Consider the following 14,849-nt stretch of genomic DNA (forward strand, 5'->3'; position numbering starts at 1 on the left):
TCATTTTGTTTTGTTTTGTGTCTGGTGGTGCACACTGTAGTCACAGCTTCTTAGGAGGGTCGCTTGAGCCCAGGAGTTTGAGACCAGCCTGGATAACATAGCTGTCTCAAAAAACAAACAAACAAACAAAAAACCATAAACTCACATGTACTATAAGCCAATCGTATGTTTCAAAATTAATCTTCTGTTAATCTTAAATCCCAAATCTCTTTTAATTATATATGCAAAGTTCAGTACACAATTAAAAGATACATTTCATATTATATTGATTTTCTTCTATCTACAAATAAAAACATATATTACCTACATCATTATATTTGAAAATAGTCTGGAAAAGGTTATTTTCATGTTGAGTTGAAGACAGACAAAGATTTTTAAATTATATATTAGATATATATCCAAAGACAAATTAAGCCTTACATACTTTTGAAAAGAAATGGATAAAATATCCTTTATAGAAGATGTCTGCCACTGAAATGGAATCTCATTTATTATTACTAAAATGAGACAAACTTGAAATATTTGGCAGAAAGAATTTCTGGGCAATTTTTAAAAATGACATATCTCCACTAAAATTACAACTGTCTTTCTTTATACTTTGACAGGAAAAGAAAGGAAGTTGGATAATTTATGTTAAATATTATATATTCTAAATGTACCTTTTACAAAGTTTCAGAATGAAACTGAATAAAAGAAAGAATTAAGTGTTTTAACAAACATGCAATCCTTTTGACTAGTTCAAATCCACTGTGATGCACTTCCAAACTAAAGGACTTATTACCATGGATTAATTTAAGATTGATGATGTGCCTTGATCCATATGACTTATCTCTTAGAAAATTAACTTTATGGTCAGGAAATTATAAAGAATAAAATGAAAGAAAAGACTGTAGCTTGGGACAATGTCTGGATTTCATATTATTTTTGTTCTGGGTATCTGAACTGCCTTCAGTATGGCCACGTGTTGAAGCAAATTGAAAGCTCTTCAATTGCCAAATCAAGGAGACACTTCACATGTAATTTTCTCATTGTGTAATATATTTTCTGTCATGGTATCATGCTTTTTATTTTTTTATACCTTTATTTTATTTATTTATTTTTATGTGGTGTTGAGGATTGAACTCAGGGCCTCCCATGTGCAAGGCGAGTGCTCTTACTGCTGAGCCACAACTCCAGCCCAGAATCATGCTTTTTAAATAACACTTTTTCTTATACAAACCACTGAAGTGTCTTGAATGTATGTAAATCTGTTGAAATAGTCTTTGCCTTTTGCACTTCTAACAAAGAAAAACTAATACACACTAAATTTATTATTTTGTTCACTACTTATAAAAACAATTGGCTTTGAATGGATATTTGTGTGTGTCTGTGTGTGTATGTGTCTGTGTGTGTGTATTTGTATATGTCAAATGGTAGAATGCTTAGCTTTGGATCTCGTACTCATGCTTTCGGAAAAATTTGGAGCATCTGCAAGTATTCCTCAGTTGTTCTGTAAGAGTTAGGTTACTATTTCAAAGTGAGTACATAGGCGGAATTGCAACCCTAAATTGCCTGTCATCAACCCTCAGAGAGCAAGGTCAGAATGATGGACCAATGAAAAATTGCAGTTGTCCAACCCTGGACATCATTTTGAGTTTTGCCTTTTAGTTTTCACTTTTTTTCTTCTACTAGATTACTGTACTTACTATTTTCCTATTTTTCTTACCTTTTGTAGGTCCTTATTTTTAATCTGTCCTATAGGAGTGAACTAGTGAAATCATAAGAGGCAGGGACATAGCAAGTGTGACTTTGTGTTTAGTCTTTTAACCAGGTTGAGCCTCAGTTTTTCTCATCTGCAAGATGGGAATATACCACTTACCCTGCATTATTGTGTGATAGTTAGTGACATCGTGCATAACAGCATTCCCCTTAGTTTTGTATGTTTCAAATTTTCCTTAAAGTTCTTTTACGAAGCCCATACTGTTGTCACTTTTCCTCTCTCAGTTACCATTGATTCGACTCAGGTCCTCATCTCCTCCACTCTTGACACTGCCTACTCTGCTTTCAGTTTTGCCCCTTCAAAACTCTCAGTCCCTTATAAATCTGTCATAATGGCTTAAAAGTTCTTAACTAAGTATCAGTTTTCTGAGTCTTTTAAATTTCCTAACTGCATAAGAAAGCAAAAGCCATTGGAATATAAATAATATTTACTATTACTAATTATAGACTACTAGATTTATCGAATTTTAAGCTAAACTCATTCTGAATATCTGAACATCAGTCACTTAATCCTCAAATAACATTATGTATGGACTATCATCTCCATTTTACAGATGAAGAGACCAAGAGAAAGAGAAGTTTAATAACTTGCACAAGTGTATATACCTAGAACATGGCGGGGTCAGAAGTCCAACTCTCACTCCCATCAGAAAGTAAAATCCCAGGCTTTTCTTACATGTACAAGGGCTCAGTGATCTGCAGCCTGGCTCACCACCTGCCACTCTTCTTGCATTTCCTGCCCTGCAATGCATTTTCTAGAATCGCTCAGCTATGCATTGTAGCTCCTCGAATGTGTCATATTCTTCCTCACTCAGATGATTCCTCTGCCTCTTTGGCTTTGTCTCCTCTTGCCAGCTGCCTCTGGGACACTGGCTCTCTTACTGCTTCAGTACACTGGCCTACTTCACTCTGGGCCATTCTTCTAGGAAAGAGCCTTTCTGGGTTTGGCCTCAGAAGACCTTTTTGGACTGACATCCTGGAGCTACCATTTATTTGCTTCTAGACCTTCTGATCTCTTTGAACCTCCGTTGCTTCCTCTATAAAATGATGGTAAAACTTGATGTCCAAACTTCATAGCACGTAGGATTCTATGAATAAAAGAATAACAGATGTCCCTTGAAAATGTGGTTCTGGAACCAATGGAAAGGAAAATGACACATGCCTCTTTTGAAGTGTTTTTCCGTTTTTTTCTTCAATTTTCCACATTTTGACTTTCAAGAGCTCTGTATAATTTGATGGAGACCACAGCAATTAGTCTCTTTGTCACTGGTGATCCATGGCGAACATTCTCCCTGTGCTCTTTATGCTGTACCACATTTCGTAAGTGTTGTTTTAGGTCACTCGGGTTCTTTTCAGATTGTGCATGAGCAAACAGACAGGTCAATTGCACTATTTTCAGTGAAAGTAATGTTCAGGAAGCTTTCTGTGCAGAATAACTGCTTATACTTGATTCAAGAGCTTTGGCTGTCTAGATCAAGAAGTAGCCCATGAAGATAGGGACATGCTGCTGTTGAACTATTTATGCTAGGAAATACCAAGAAAGAATTGCAGGCCCAAGTTTCTCACTTTCTTCTAAGTAGAACATTGCACAACTTTTCTTGACTTTCTCTATCCCTCCAAGCCACGTCATGCTGACACCTTGCTCCTATATCGCAGGCCTGGTGTGGCTGAGGTTGCTGTAGCAACAGCACACATGGGGTAACATTCCCTGTAACTATGGTGGCTGAGACATGAGTCAGTTGTAAAGTTTCAAGGGGTTTTTATTAGTATATGATGCAGTCCCATGTCATCTATATTTCCTGGCTTGTCCAACACTTCCAGAGGATGATGCAGAACACGCAATGCTAATCATCTTCAAATACATGGGCCAGGGTCCTCTCACAAAAGCTACTGAGGCTGCTGGTTCCTTCCACAGCACCCCTGACTAATAAGTATACTAAGAGGGAAGAGTAAAACCCAGGATCCAGCACTGGAACTGTTTCTACCATAGTGTACCCTGTTAGCCCCAAAAGGCAATAGTGACACTGATGGATGATGGAGTCCCTCTTTTCACCTAGGTAGCTGGATAATGGTTCAAAATCCAAGAAGATGCATTTTCAACCCAGTGCCTGAGAAGAACATGTGCTGAAGAATAAGGATGGAATTATTGTAATTCTCTATGGGGATTTATGAAACTTAACATTGGAACTTAACATGGAATATTGATTAAAACTAGTCGTAGAGTTGTCGATGACTTCTAACACGGGATTTGGTTTATTTTTCAGACATGGAGATGACTTGATTGTGACTCCTTTTGCTCAGGTAAGCATACCTCATTGAGCAGGCCGACTTCTCACAGATCTGGAAATTGGTTTGGGAGGATTTGTTCTATTGCTCGATTTAGTTTTAAAGTAAATGAAATTATAAATACAAATTGTGTGGTTCATTCAAGTAATTCATAGGCAATGCTAGAAAATGTGACTTTGGACCTAGAGATCTGTTTTCTTTAAACTGTGGTAGACCCAAAGATTGTCTTTGCTTCAAATAACAAATTACCCTAGAGATAGAGAAGATAAATAGGCCCATATTTCTTAACTGATACAGGCATTAGCTATATTGTGGATTAAATTACATTTAATAAAATGAGGTACATGATCATTGCTTGAAATTCAATCATACAGTTCAACCTGATACCTTATTTACTCCTTTATACACGTGTCATTGGCACAAAGATTTAGCCCAGTGATCTGTGTTTGTTTACAGCATACAAATCATGAAAATACTTTGATCACATGACATAGATGCAAGAAGGTGATGAGATGATTTGAAGTATTCTGGAGTGATTCTCAACCCTAGATGCAAGCGAGACTCACCTACAATACTCATCCCGATGCCCAGGCTTGCATGCCTGTAGATTTCAAATAATCTGGAGATCCAAGAATTTTTATTTTTCAAAGGCCACAGTATTTTTACTGTGTGTAAGAGAAGTTGACAGCCCCTGATGTAGATAACTAGGGACAGAATAGGATGAAACTTATTTAAACTGGGTCATGAAGCAGATTTAAAATCAATACTGACTGAGAAGAAATGTTTAAATGTTGAAATACAAACAGTGCTGAGAAGTTATACAAATTATAACTGGAGGTAGGTCAGAAATAGATGTAGCACCTTGAGCAACTCATTTAAGTTTTCTGAATGACTTTGAGGAAGGCACTGAACTTTTCCAAGTCTTACTTCCTCCTCTGTTAAATTATAATTGCAGGAGTACCCACCTCATAAGATGTTAAAAGATTAAAATAATACTGGTCATGCAAAATATTCACAAGAATTCTAAAAATTTTAATGTTTATTAAATTTTAATTAAAACTGGTTTAATTGTATAGAAATGAAATTGCTCTTTTCTTTCTAAATGTCATCTTAGGTATCATTTTTTTAAATGAATAATAATAATGTTGGAATGATGTGATTTTGCAGTTTTAATTTTTAAAAAATTTCTAAAATAATTTAGACCACAATTGTAATTAATTTATAAATAAAATGTCTAATGGTGATTTTAAAAATTAATGCAGGTGGGCTAGGGTCATATCTCAGTGGTAGAGCACTTGCCCGGCATATGTGAGGCACTGGGTTTGATTCTCAGCACCACACATAAATAAATACAATAAAGGTCCATTGACAACTAAAAAATAATAATAATAATGCAGGCAATTAAGAACAGATGATGATCACCATCCATTCCATATGCTCAAGTCCTTTTGCTGGAGATCATGAATTCTTTCTAGTGCTTGTATTTCTGTGTCAAAAAAATTTACACTCTTACATTTTAATCATATTTGTGATAGCAAACTTTTAATGAAACAGTTTGTAATTAATTCCTATTGAGAATTTATAATTTTATAACTAAGAGCTGAGAGCTAGATGAACAGGCAAAATCAGGTAAAACAATATTAAACAACCATCACTAAATGTAGAACCAATCATCCCATCATGAGTTTACTCAGGTAGCTAGCTAAAACTAAAATCTCTAGATATTATTGTAAGAAAAATAAATCTAAGTATGTTGTAAAAAATGGAAAAAAAATCTGTATGTAATATCTTGGCTTCTTACTTCAAGTAATATTTAATAATCTCTAACAGATTAATAAATTTAACTTGGCTCCTGCCTTCAGTTAAATTCTAAAGAAGTCTAGCCTTTTACCTGATTAGACATTTATAGTGTACCTATAATCTCCAAAACAACTACTCAAATTTCTCTATATTGGGACGTTTATACATATTTTATATACAAAACATCATTTAGCCATAAATGTTATTTTACAATGATTAATACCCTTGAAACTGGAACTTTGAATATAAGCTAACTCTTCGTAATATTCAGATATATCTGATGCCTAAAAATAATCTGAAATATACTTAAGGAGATTTTACTTATTATCAACTGAGGGACTCATTCACCTTGCTGAAGGTGGTCGTTGCCCCAGGGGCTGTGAATTCTTTTTAAGTGGCTTCACCACAGTTTTCATAAATGGATTTTTCCTGGGGTATTAGATCTGGGAAGCTGTACTAAAATATAAGAAAGAAAAGGCATTTTAATACTGAGCAGTTTTAGCACTGATGGGGTATCGTTGCAGAAGCAGATAGACCAAAAGCCCAGTTAGTGCCTGATCTTTTCTTAAGCCATGTTGGGTCCAACTGGCATATATTGTTGACTTAATTGTTATCTCCTCAGAAAAAGAGTGTGTAATACAGGGCAGCGCACTTACCACTTAATGTTAAATATTATAATTCCAAAAATGGGTTATATTTATATTGCTTGAATTTATGCCAACATTATTTGTTCTGCTATACCATAACTGATTTTAGCCAACTTGCTCAGGAAAATGTCTTATCAAGTAGGCCAAAGACTCATACCCTCTTCCTACCATGTTTTGGATTCATAATTTCACACTAAATTTTGGTGAAAATTTGCAGGGAGGCCTGAGGTTGTGGCTCCATGGTAGAGCACTCGCCTAGCATGGGTGAGGCACTGGGTTTGACCCTCAGAACCACATAAAGATAAATAAATAAAGGTGTTGTGTCCATCTATAACTAAAGACTATGAAAAATAAAATTTGCAGGGATAGCCACATTGCTCTCAAGATGTTTCTGCATACAGACTTTAGAAAAATTAATATAAGCAAAAGGAAGAAAATTTCCCACAATTCACAATCCCCAAACAACTACTGCTCACATTTTTTTTCTTACTTTCTATCCATTTAGGTTTGTTTTTTCTGGGTGTTACGACTTTCCTTATGATCTTAAAAACAAGCCACTATTGTCCAAAATGGTCAAGGACCTTCCTCCAACCCATCTCATCTTCGTCTTCTTGAGAACCCATTTCTTTAGGCCTGAGTGCAGCCCCGAAACATGAAAGGATCCTGCCCTATTATTTCTAAATTATGGCCTTTTGGGTTTTGAAAAGAATAAAATACTAAATTACAAGAGAATTTAGGAATTCACAAAAAGATATATCCCATTTTGTTGGATGGAGCTGAACCTAGAACATCTTCATTAGGCCTAATTTTCAGGAAGGATCTTACAAATCCCTCTATGTTTTATTCTAATGTGAAGACACCCTTAGAGTAAAGTTTTTGCTAGGGGTCAACCTGAACTGTCTTCTACCTCTGGTGGCTTAGACTTTTCCATATAATTTCAGAATCTCTTTGAGCCCCAGAAAAAGTTCCAACTTTAATTAGTTTGTATACTTCAATTTCAAAACTGAAATTCTGCTTTGAGTATTTCCTGGTATGAGTATTCTGGTATGAGTATTTCCTTCCGCAAGGAGACTTGAGTGTTGAGAGCGACCCTACTGCCCTTTTCCTCCCACAAGAATAACAACTTGGCCAGAGTTCCTGAGGGCCCAAGAGTACCAAGGAAGCACAACACTGCTGAATACTGGAGTCAGCCGTCTCTGGCCTTCTAATTCCACTGTTTGCAATTATGACAACCTTGTAAAACTCTAAGTCTCCTGAAATTCTCATCTGGAAGTCTGTAATATTGAAAGAAGTGGAATCTTTGATGAAGCAAAAGACAGGAAACCCCCACCCAAACATTATCCTGACTCCCTGGGGAGTGCCTCACATCAGTCAGTCTAGAGAGACATGCCCAACCCATGAAGACTAGGCAGGAATACCCACATTATTTTGCCTTCTCTGAACAAAATACAGCACCGAGAATACTTTTAGGAAACGATATAGTAGTTATTAATACTGTAGAACATTAATTATAGTAGTAGGACATTACCAATATTTTTAAAAATATTTCACCCCACAGAGATTTTTATGATCTCATTACAGTCCCTAAGTTTGCTGGACCCACGAGGCCCTCTCTGTGAAGCAATGGAAGAAAAGAGTGGTCTCGTTTCAGGTGCTTTTATTCCCCCAGCATTTCCTTGGACTTCATTAATGTAAATGGCAACTAGCATCTTTCTAGATATCTGAACTCTTACAGTCATTCATAGGAAATTGCCAATAACTTTCTGACATAACCAAAACAATTTCATATGGTTCAACAAAAACATAAGTGGAAAGAGATTTTCTTTTCTATCAAAATAAACTTTTTATCTTGTACATAATTCTAGGTTGGCTCCAGCATTTCTTCTGAAGTTAAAACCTGGATCAGGAATACTTTCACTTCACGCAGGATACACCCACCCCACAAGAATCTCAGTCTGTGTTTTACCGCCACCTAGTGGCTTAAGGTGTACCTGAATTGAAAAACAATCCTCAAAACTCCCCTTGAGGCTGTTCATTACTGATTCATGAAGCCCACATTTTTCTGTCAATTTTGGTAAATCCTACTGATCAATAGATGTTTAAGAGCACATAAAGAAGTTTGAGAGCTCTTTATAAATAACATCCCACCCCACAGGCCAGTATACGGATCATCTCTGTCTACAATTTTTCTGTAGTACTATCAGTATTTCTTTCCTAAGGTGTGTGTTTCTCATCATTCCGGAGGTATTTTTGATCTTGTTCTGTTACATTTTACTTGTAGGAGAAGAAGAGAAAGCAGTGACCTTAATTTTCTGCCACTGAGCCACGTGGAAGAAACCTCAGGGATTTCTTTGGTTAACAACATTAAGAAGGGAAGAAAATTATAGGGGCAATAAAGCTCTGACTGTATCTCTTAGAGAGCTGAATTCATGGGGAGTGAGAGCAGCCCTGGAACAAAAGCAAAAAATAATGGAACCTTAACTCAGGGGCTCCAGTAAAACTATTTCCATTTCTTCTCCCCAGCAGCAGTTACCTACCTCTTTATGTTCTGCAAAGACAAACCCAGTGATATTTAGGATAAGGATTCCCCAGGAAGCACCCCTTAAAAGATCTGTCTGAAACTTTTATTCATACTTTGGCTAAGGATAATATTTAACACTTAATCTAAAAATTTATAAAATACTGCTTGTCCTACCACTGAGAGAGAGAGAGAAAGAGAGAGAGAGGAGAGAGAGAGAGAGAGAGGGAGACAAAGCCACAATGACTTAAGACTTGCACACACAAGGAATGATGTATCCTCAGGGCTATTTACTACAGCAGTGTTTGTAAAAGCAAACTGTAAGACACAACCTCAAAGTCAGTCTCAGGGACTGGCAACTGGATGCCTGAAAGAGGGACTGGGATGGGGGAACTTTTTCTTCCATTTTTATTTTTTGTTTGTTTTGAGATAGTTCATACATATGAAAGAATATATCTAGTGATTATATAGAGCATAAATCATCATCATCATCATCATAATGAACAGTTTAAGAAATAGAACAATATGAATATTTTAATGCCACTGAAGTATCCCTTTCCATGTTCATCTATCGCATAAATAACAATAATTTTGATTTTGGCTTAATTATTGAGATGAGACTTTTTGCTTGATAGTTATGTTTCTACTTAAAGTCTACAGCAAGCAAATGTATGATTTATTCAAAATAAATACATAAAACTTAAAATCCCAAACAAAATAATCCAGTTTAAAAAAAACAAAAAAAAATAAAAAACAAAACAAAACAAAATCCAGTTTAATATCTGTATTATTATAACACAGGCAAAATTTCTGTGCAGAAAATATTTCTTTTATGAACTAATGTTTCCTTTCATGAATTAATTTCCTCTCAAATGAGCATGGAATATGATTTACCTACAATATCATTTCTATTTACCAGCTGTCAAATGCAGTTGAATTTACAACAGCATATTATGATAAAATCCTCAGAATTCTGAAGTTAAAATTTTTGCCTAGAAAAGGGATCAATTAGCTGGTGCAATAATCTTATTTAAAATGCTTTTCAAATGTGTTCAGTATTCACTTCTCAAAATATAAATTAAGTCTGCATGATTTAATGACAGTGGATCATTTATCCAATTTATTTCTGCATCAGTCAAGATTCCATGCCTGTTGAAAGACATCGTAGTCTGATGTCAGCAGTTAGCTATTTGAATATTCTGTCATAGGCAGTGTGACCTTTCAGAGCTGTGGGTTGTTTATGTGTGGTAATGAGCCACGATTTTCCAGTGACTGAGTTAATCATGGTCGGCTCCTTAGGAAGCACCACAGATTCCTTCAGGGGAAATGCTGTAGGTCACTGTCCCAATGCACAAACTTCCATTGATCAAATTAATTAATGTCAATTTTTTGTTTTTTGAAGTCTGAAACGTTTTTGTCTTGGAAAAAAAATATAAACTGACTCTAGATCCATGCCAGATGAAAAAAAAAAAACTCTGGAGACAATTCTGGAGCCCTAGAGCAATTAGAATTTGGGGGCCCCTTGTAGTACCACTCATAGTCACTAAATAAATCCCCTGTGTGTGTGCCAAATCATTAATCAAGTGAAATGCTACCCCAATGAAATCACACACACTGAGGGCTTTTTCTTGACACCTAACCTGTCATTTCTTCTAATTCACACTCCAATCCTGTGAGGTAAATATCAGTTACAGTTTGTATTTAAAGAAACTGAGGTATAGAGAGGCTTACATAACTTGTTCAGGTTCACACATTTAATACTTAACAGATTCAGGCAGCCTGGTTTGTTGTGCAATACCCTAGTACTTACCAAGACACATTTTAGATAAATTTAGCATTCTGGTTCACATCCAGAACACCTATAATTCCACCTAATTTAGGATCCACCCTGAGGAAATGAGCCCATTCTAGGAAAAAGCCAGGGGCAGTAGATTCGTGCAACTTTTCTCTCCTAGGCTCACTTCCATTCCTTGGCCACCTTCTAGTCCCGACTGGAGTTAGGAAAGGGGGCTATCAGAGGTGGTGGCATCGTTTTCCTGCCTTGTCATATGTGTAGATATATTTCATCTAGGTATTCATTCATACGATGCCATTTTATTGAGTATTTTCTGTGTTCCAGGAAGTGTGTGTATGTATGTATGTATGTGTGTATATATGTGTATATATATATATATATATATATATATATATATATATATACACATATATACACACATACATACATACATNTGTATGTATGTATGTATGTGTGTATATATGTGTATATATATATATATATATATATATATATATATATATATACACATACACACACACTCTCTCTCTATATATATATATATAGTTATATATATATGTCTCTCTATATATCTATATCTATATATAGATATAGATATAGATATAGATATAGATATAGAGAGAGCAGTTGCATTTTATGTGAGAAATACTTTCTTGGGGACTTCTTGTCATTCACAGTCTTAACCAAGGAAAAGACCATCTGTGCACTAGCTGGTACAGACACATGGCAAAGCTGAAAAGCGATCTAAGATTTACTTAGCTTACTGACTGCAAGTTATGGAACTCTTGGTTAATTCTTTTTTCTTTCTTTCTTTCTTTCTTTCTTTCTTTCTTTCTTTCTTTCTTTCTTTCTTTCTTTCTTTCTTTCTTTCTTTCTTCTTCTTCTTTTTTTTAGTTGTAGATGGACACAATGCCTTTATTTAATTTATTTACGTTTATATAGTGTTGAGGATCGAAACCAGTGCCTCATACATTCTAGGCAAGCACTCTGCCACCGAGCCACAACCCCAACCCTCTTGGTAAATTCTTAAAAAAGAATTTTGGAATAATTTTTATTTTTATCCTTAAAGTAAGCTTCATTAGTATTTTATATTACACTATTTCATATATGCATAAAATGCAACACACATGTTGCTTGGGATATTGTGTTAGTGACTTGGGAATACAGGAATGCTATGGAGACTGCTGCTGCTGTGACCACATTTGTAGGTAATGAAAAGGGATTTCTGGAAAATTTTGAAAGTGTGATCTCTGTGGATTTCATATGGATGCATACAAGGTTTGCTAAGTGCTAGTAGATTCTTTAGTGGTATATGAAATTAAGTTTTAAGCATTATCAGATTTCCTCTTAACAAACCATTCTTAATTGCATTTAAGATGACCCCAGTTTAAGACATCTCAAGGATTTCTTTTTGTTGTAGGTCTTAGCCAGCCTGCGAACTGTACGAAACAATTTTGCTGCATTAACTAATTTGCAAGATCGAGCGCCTAGCAAGTAAGTTATTCTTTATTCCCTTTTTTTTTGCTGAGCTTTTAAAGAATGTCATCTCAATTTGAATTGAACTCAAGACAAAATATTAAATTTCTCTGAGTCACTGCCATGCTATCTAACCATGGACATTAACAAGACATCAGATGATACCCTGCTAATTCACTATAAATACAGAGTGGTGGTGATTCTAACATCAGGGATGAAACAGTATGACAAATCAATATGGTGATTCTGTCAGAAATTACCTGGCGTGATTTGTCTTCTGGCCAGTTATTTATACTCAAAGTAACTTTATAGTTTTGGCTTATTTCATAAATTAGCCACAGGCAAATAAACTCATCACGCCTTAATGATATCTCAAAGTCATACTGTTAATTCTAAGACAACAATTAACTGGAAAAACACCAGATCTCAACAAAGATCTTTGATTCTCCTGCTGTGATTGACTCTCTGAGCAGCAGCATTCATGAGGCAATTAATAAAATTGAGATTGATGTAATAACAATAGAAGTGTTTGAGGGAGGGAAACTTGAAATGGAAAATGATTTAAAATTGGGGGATTTTGGAGCTGGGGCTGTAGCTCAGTGATAGAGTGCTTGCCTAGCATGCATGAGGCACTGGGTTCAATCCTCAGCACCACATAAAAATAAAAAACAAATAAAATAGAGATTTTCTGTCTATCTACAACTACAATTTTTTTTTAAATTGGAGGATCTTGATAAATCTAAAAAATCGAAAAGAAGGAAGTAAATTTTGCAAAATTAAATGAGAAACTGATAAAATATTATTCTAATATCTGTTATTTTTTAAAGTATTATTTATAATAAAGTGTTAAGATTATCAGCCTGGAAGAATTTTCCAAAGCAAAACAAAAAAATCAAATCAATATTAAGAGGACAGTGAGTAGAAATTTATTAGGGATTATGGTATATCTGAGTCTATAATATTTTATACTAGTTACTACTTCTTAAAGAACATGAAAAAACTGAACTTTTCCACTCCATAATAACATAATTTACCTCTACAATCCGCATTTCCCTGATTCACTAGAAGCTATTATGCAAGTACTTCCTGTGATAGAGAAAGCTTTTCTAAAAAAAAAAAAAAAAAAAATAGCAAAAGTGCCACAACACAAATAATTGAGATGGAACCTAGAACCCTGGGCCGATTGTCTTTCCCTCAGCTTGAACATTTACCTTCTCCTTCTTCTTTTCCACTTGGCTAACTGATTCATTCTTCTCATCACAGCTTAAATATAATTGCTTTGGGGGCACTGTCCCTCACACTGACAGATATAGACACACAGTGACCAGCCCTAGCTGGCTGGCATGTCTTTCCTACTCCGTCTGGTTGCATCCTGTTATTCAAGCACATTTCTCCCTGTGCCCTACTTGCCTGATCAACTGGTTGATCCTCAGCAATGTCAGTTCCCCAAGAGCAGGGGTGTGGCTGGTTCACATTCCCAGTGCCTATCAGAACACAAAATAATTCCTCTGTTTTAGTCAGATTTTTCATTGCTGTGACCAAAATACCTGACACAAACTATGGAAGAGGGGAAACTTATTTGGGGCTCACTGATGGTTTTAGAGGTCTCAGTCCACAGATGGCTGACCACATAGCTCTGGGCCCAAGATGAGGCAGAACATCATGGTAGAAGGGTGTGGAGGAAGAAAGCAGCTCAGAACATGGCCAACAGGAAGCAGAGAGAGCCAAAGCGCTCCATTTACCAGAGACAAAATATAAACCCCAAAGGCACACTCCCAGTGACCAGTCTTCGCTAGCCACATCCTACCTGCCTTCAGTTACCACCCAGTTAATCCATTTCAGTGGTTTAAATTACTAATTAGGTTACAACTCTCATTTCACCTCATTTGCATTTTCTCACACATGAACGTTTGGGGGACACCTCATTTCTAAATCTCTGCAAATGCTTGTTGACTGAAAGTGTAAAGTGGCCGTTCAGCATTTAAAGCCTGAGGGTGTGCCATGAAGAAACCATTTATCTCCAGTTGTGTTGTCTATACAACATGGCCAGTTGTAAAACATCAGGCTGACCTCAATAGCCCTGAGGCCTTTGCTAGTCAGTAGGTTATGGGTACAAACATAACCTTCTAGAAATTCTTAGCTCTGAAGGAAAAATGAAATTATTGGTTGCCACTAAACTTGCAGTCTCAAATTTCAGTAAGAAATCTAGGTCTTGTCTCTAAAAGGCAAACAAGAAACTAATGCCCTGTAAATTTCCTTTGGATGTGGTCACCTGAGTGCAAGCATTTAATATAACAGACACTTAATCAAACAGGTGTGAAGGTATCACACTGGTCCTTCTATCTCCAAAGAAATGTCCTCAGGCCCATTCTATACAAGGCAGAGGTTCTCAACTGATTTACAGGCACATAATATATTAAAATGGAAAGGAGGGAGTGAGAAAATCATAGCTAACACCTGAACTTACACCTGCTTTGACTAACTATGCAATGCCCATGGAGACATTGAATTACAATATCATCTGGTAGACTCTAAGTGAAAGCCAGTGCATGGTCTCCTTTTTGGTCAA

General features: G+C 35.9%; 1 protein-coding gene across 14 annotated transcripts in view; it reads left to right on the top strand.

Annotated features, from left to right (window-relative positions):
* Positions 1–14,849, top strand: part of Pde4d (phosphodiesterase 4D) — a 1,424,195-nt gene that overhangs the window by 1,229,119 nt on the left and 180,227 nt on the right. For all 14 annotated transcript variants that reach the window (XM_048800091.1, XM_048800095.1, XM_048800089.1 and 11 more), the window contains 2 exons: positions 4,023–4,059; positions 12,225–12,298. In XM_048800091.1, the coding sequence (XP_048656048.1) occupies positions 4,023–4,059; positions 12,225–12,298 (111 nt within the window). The remainder of the gene's footprint in view (positions 1–4,022; positions 4,060–12,224; positions 12,299–14,849) is intronic.

The sequence above is a fragment of the Marmota marmota genome, unplaced genomic scaffold, assembly GCF_001458135.2.
Source record: "Marmota marmota marmota unplaced genomic scaffold, marMar, whole genome shotgun sequence".
Taxonomy (NCBI): Eukaryota; Metazoa; Chordata; class Mammalia; order Rodentia; family Sciuridae; genus Marmota; species Marmota marmota.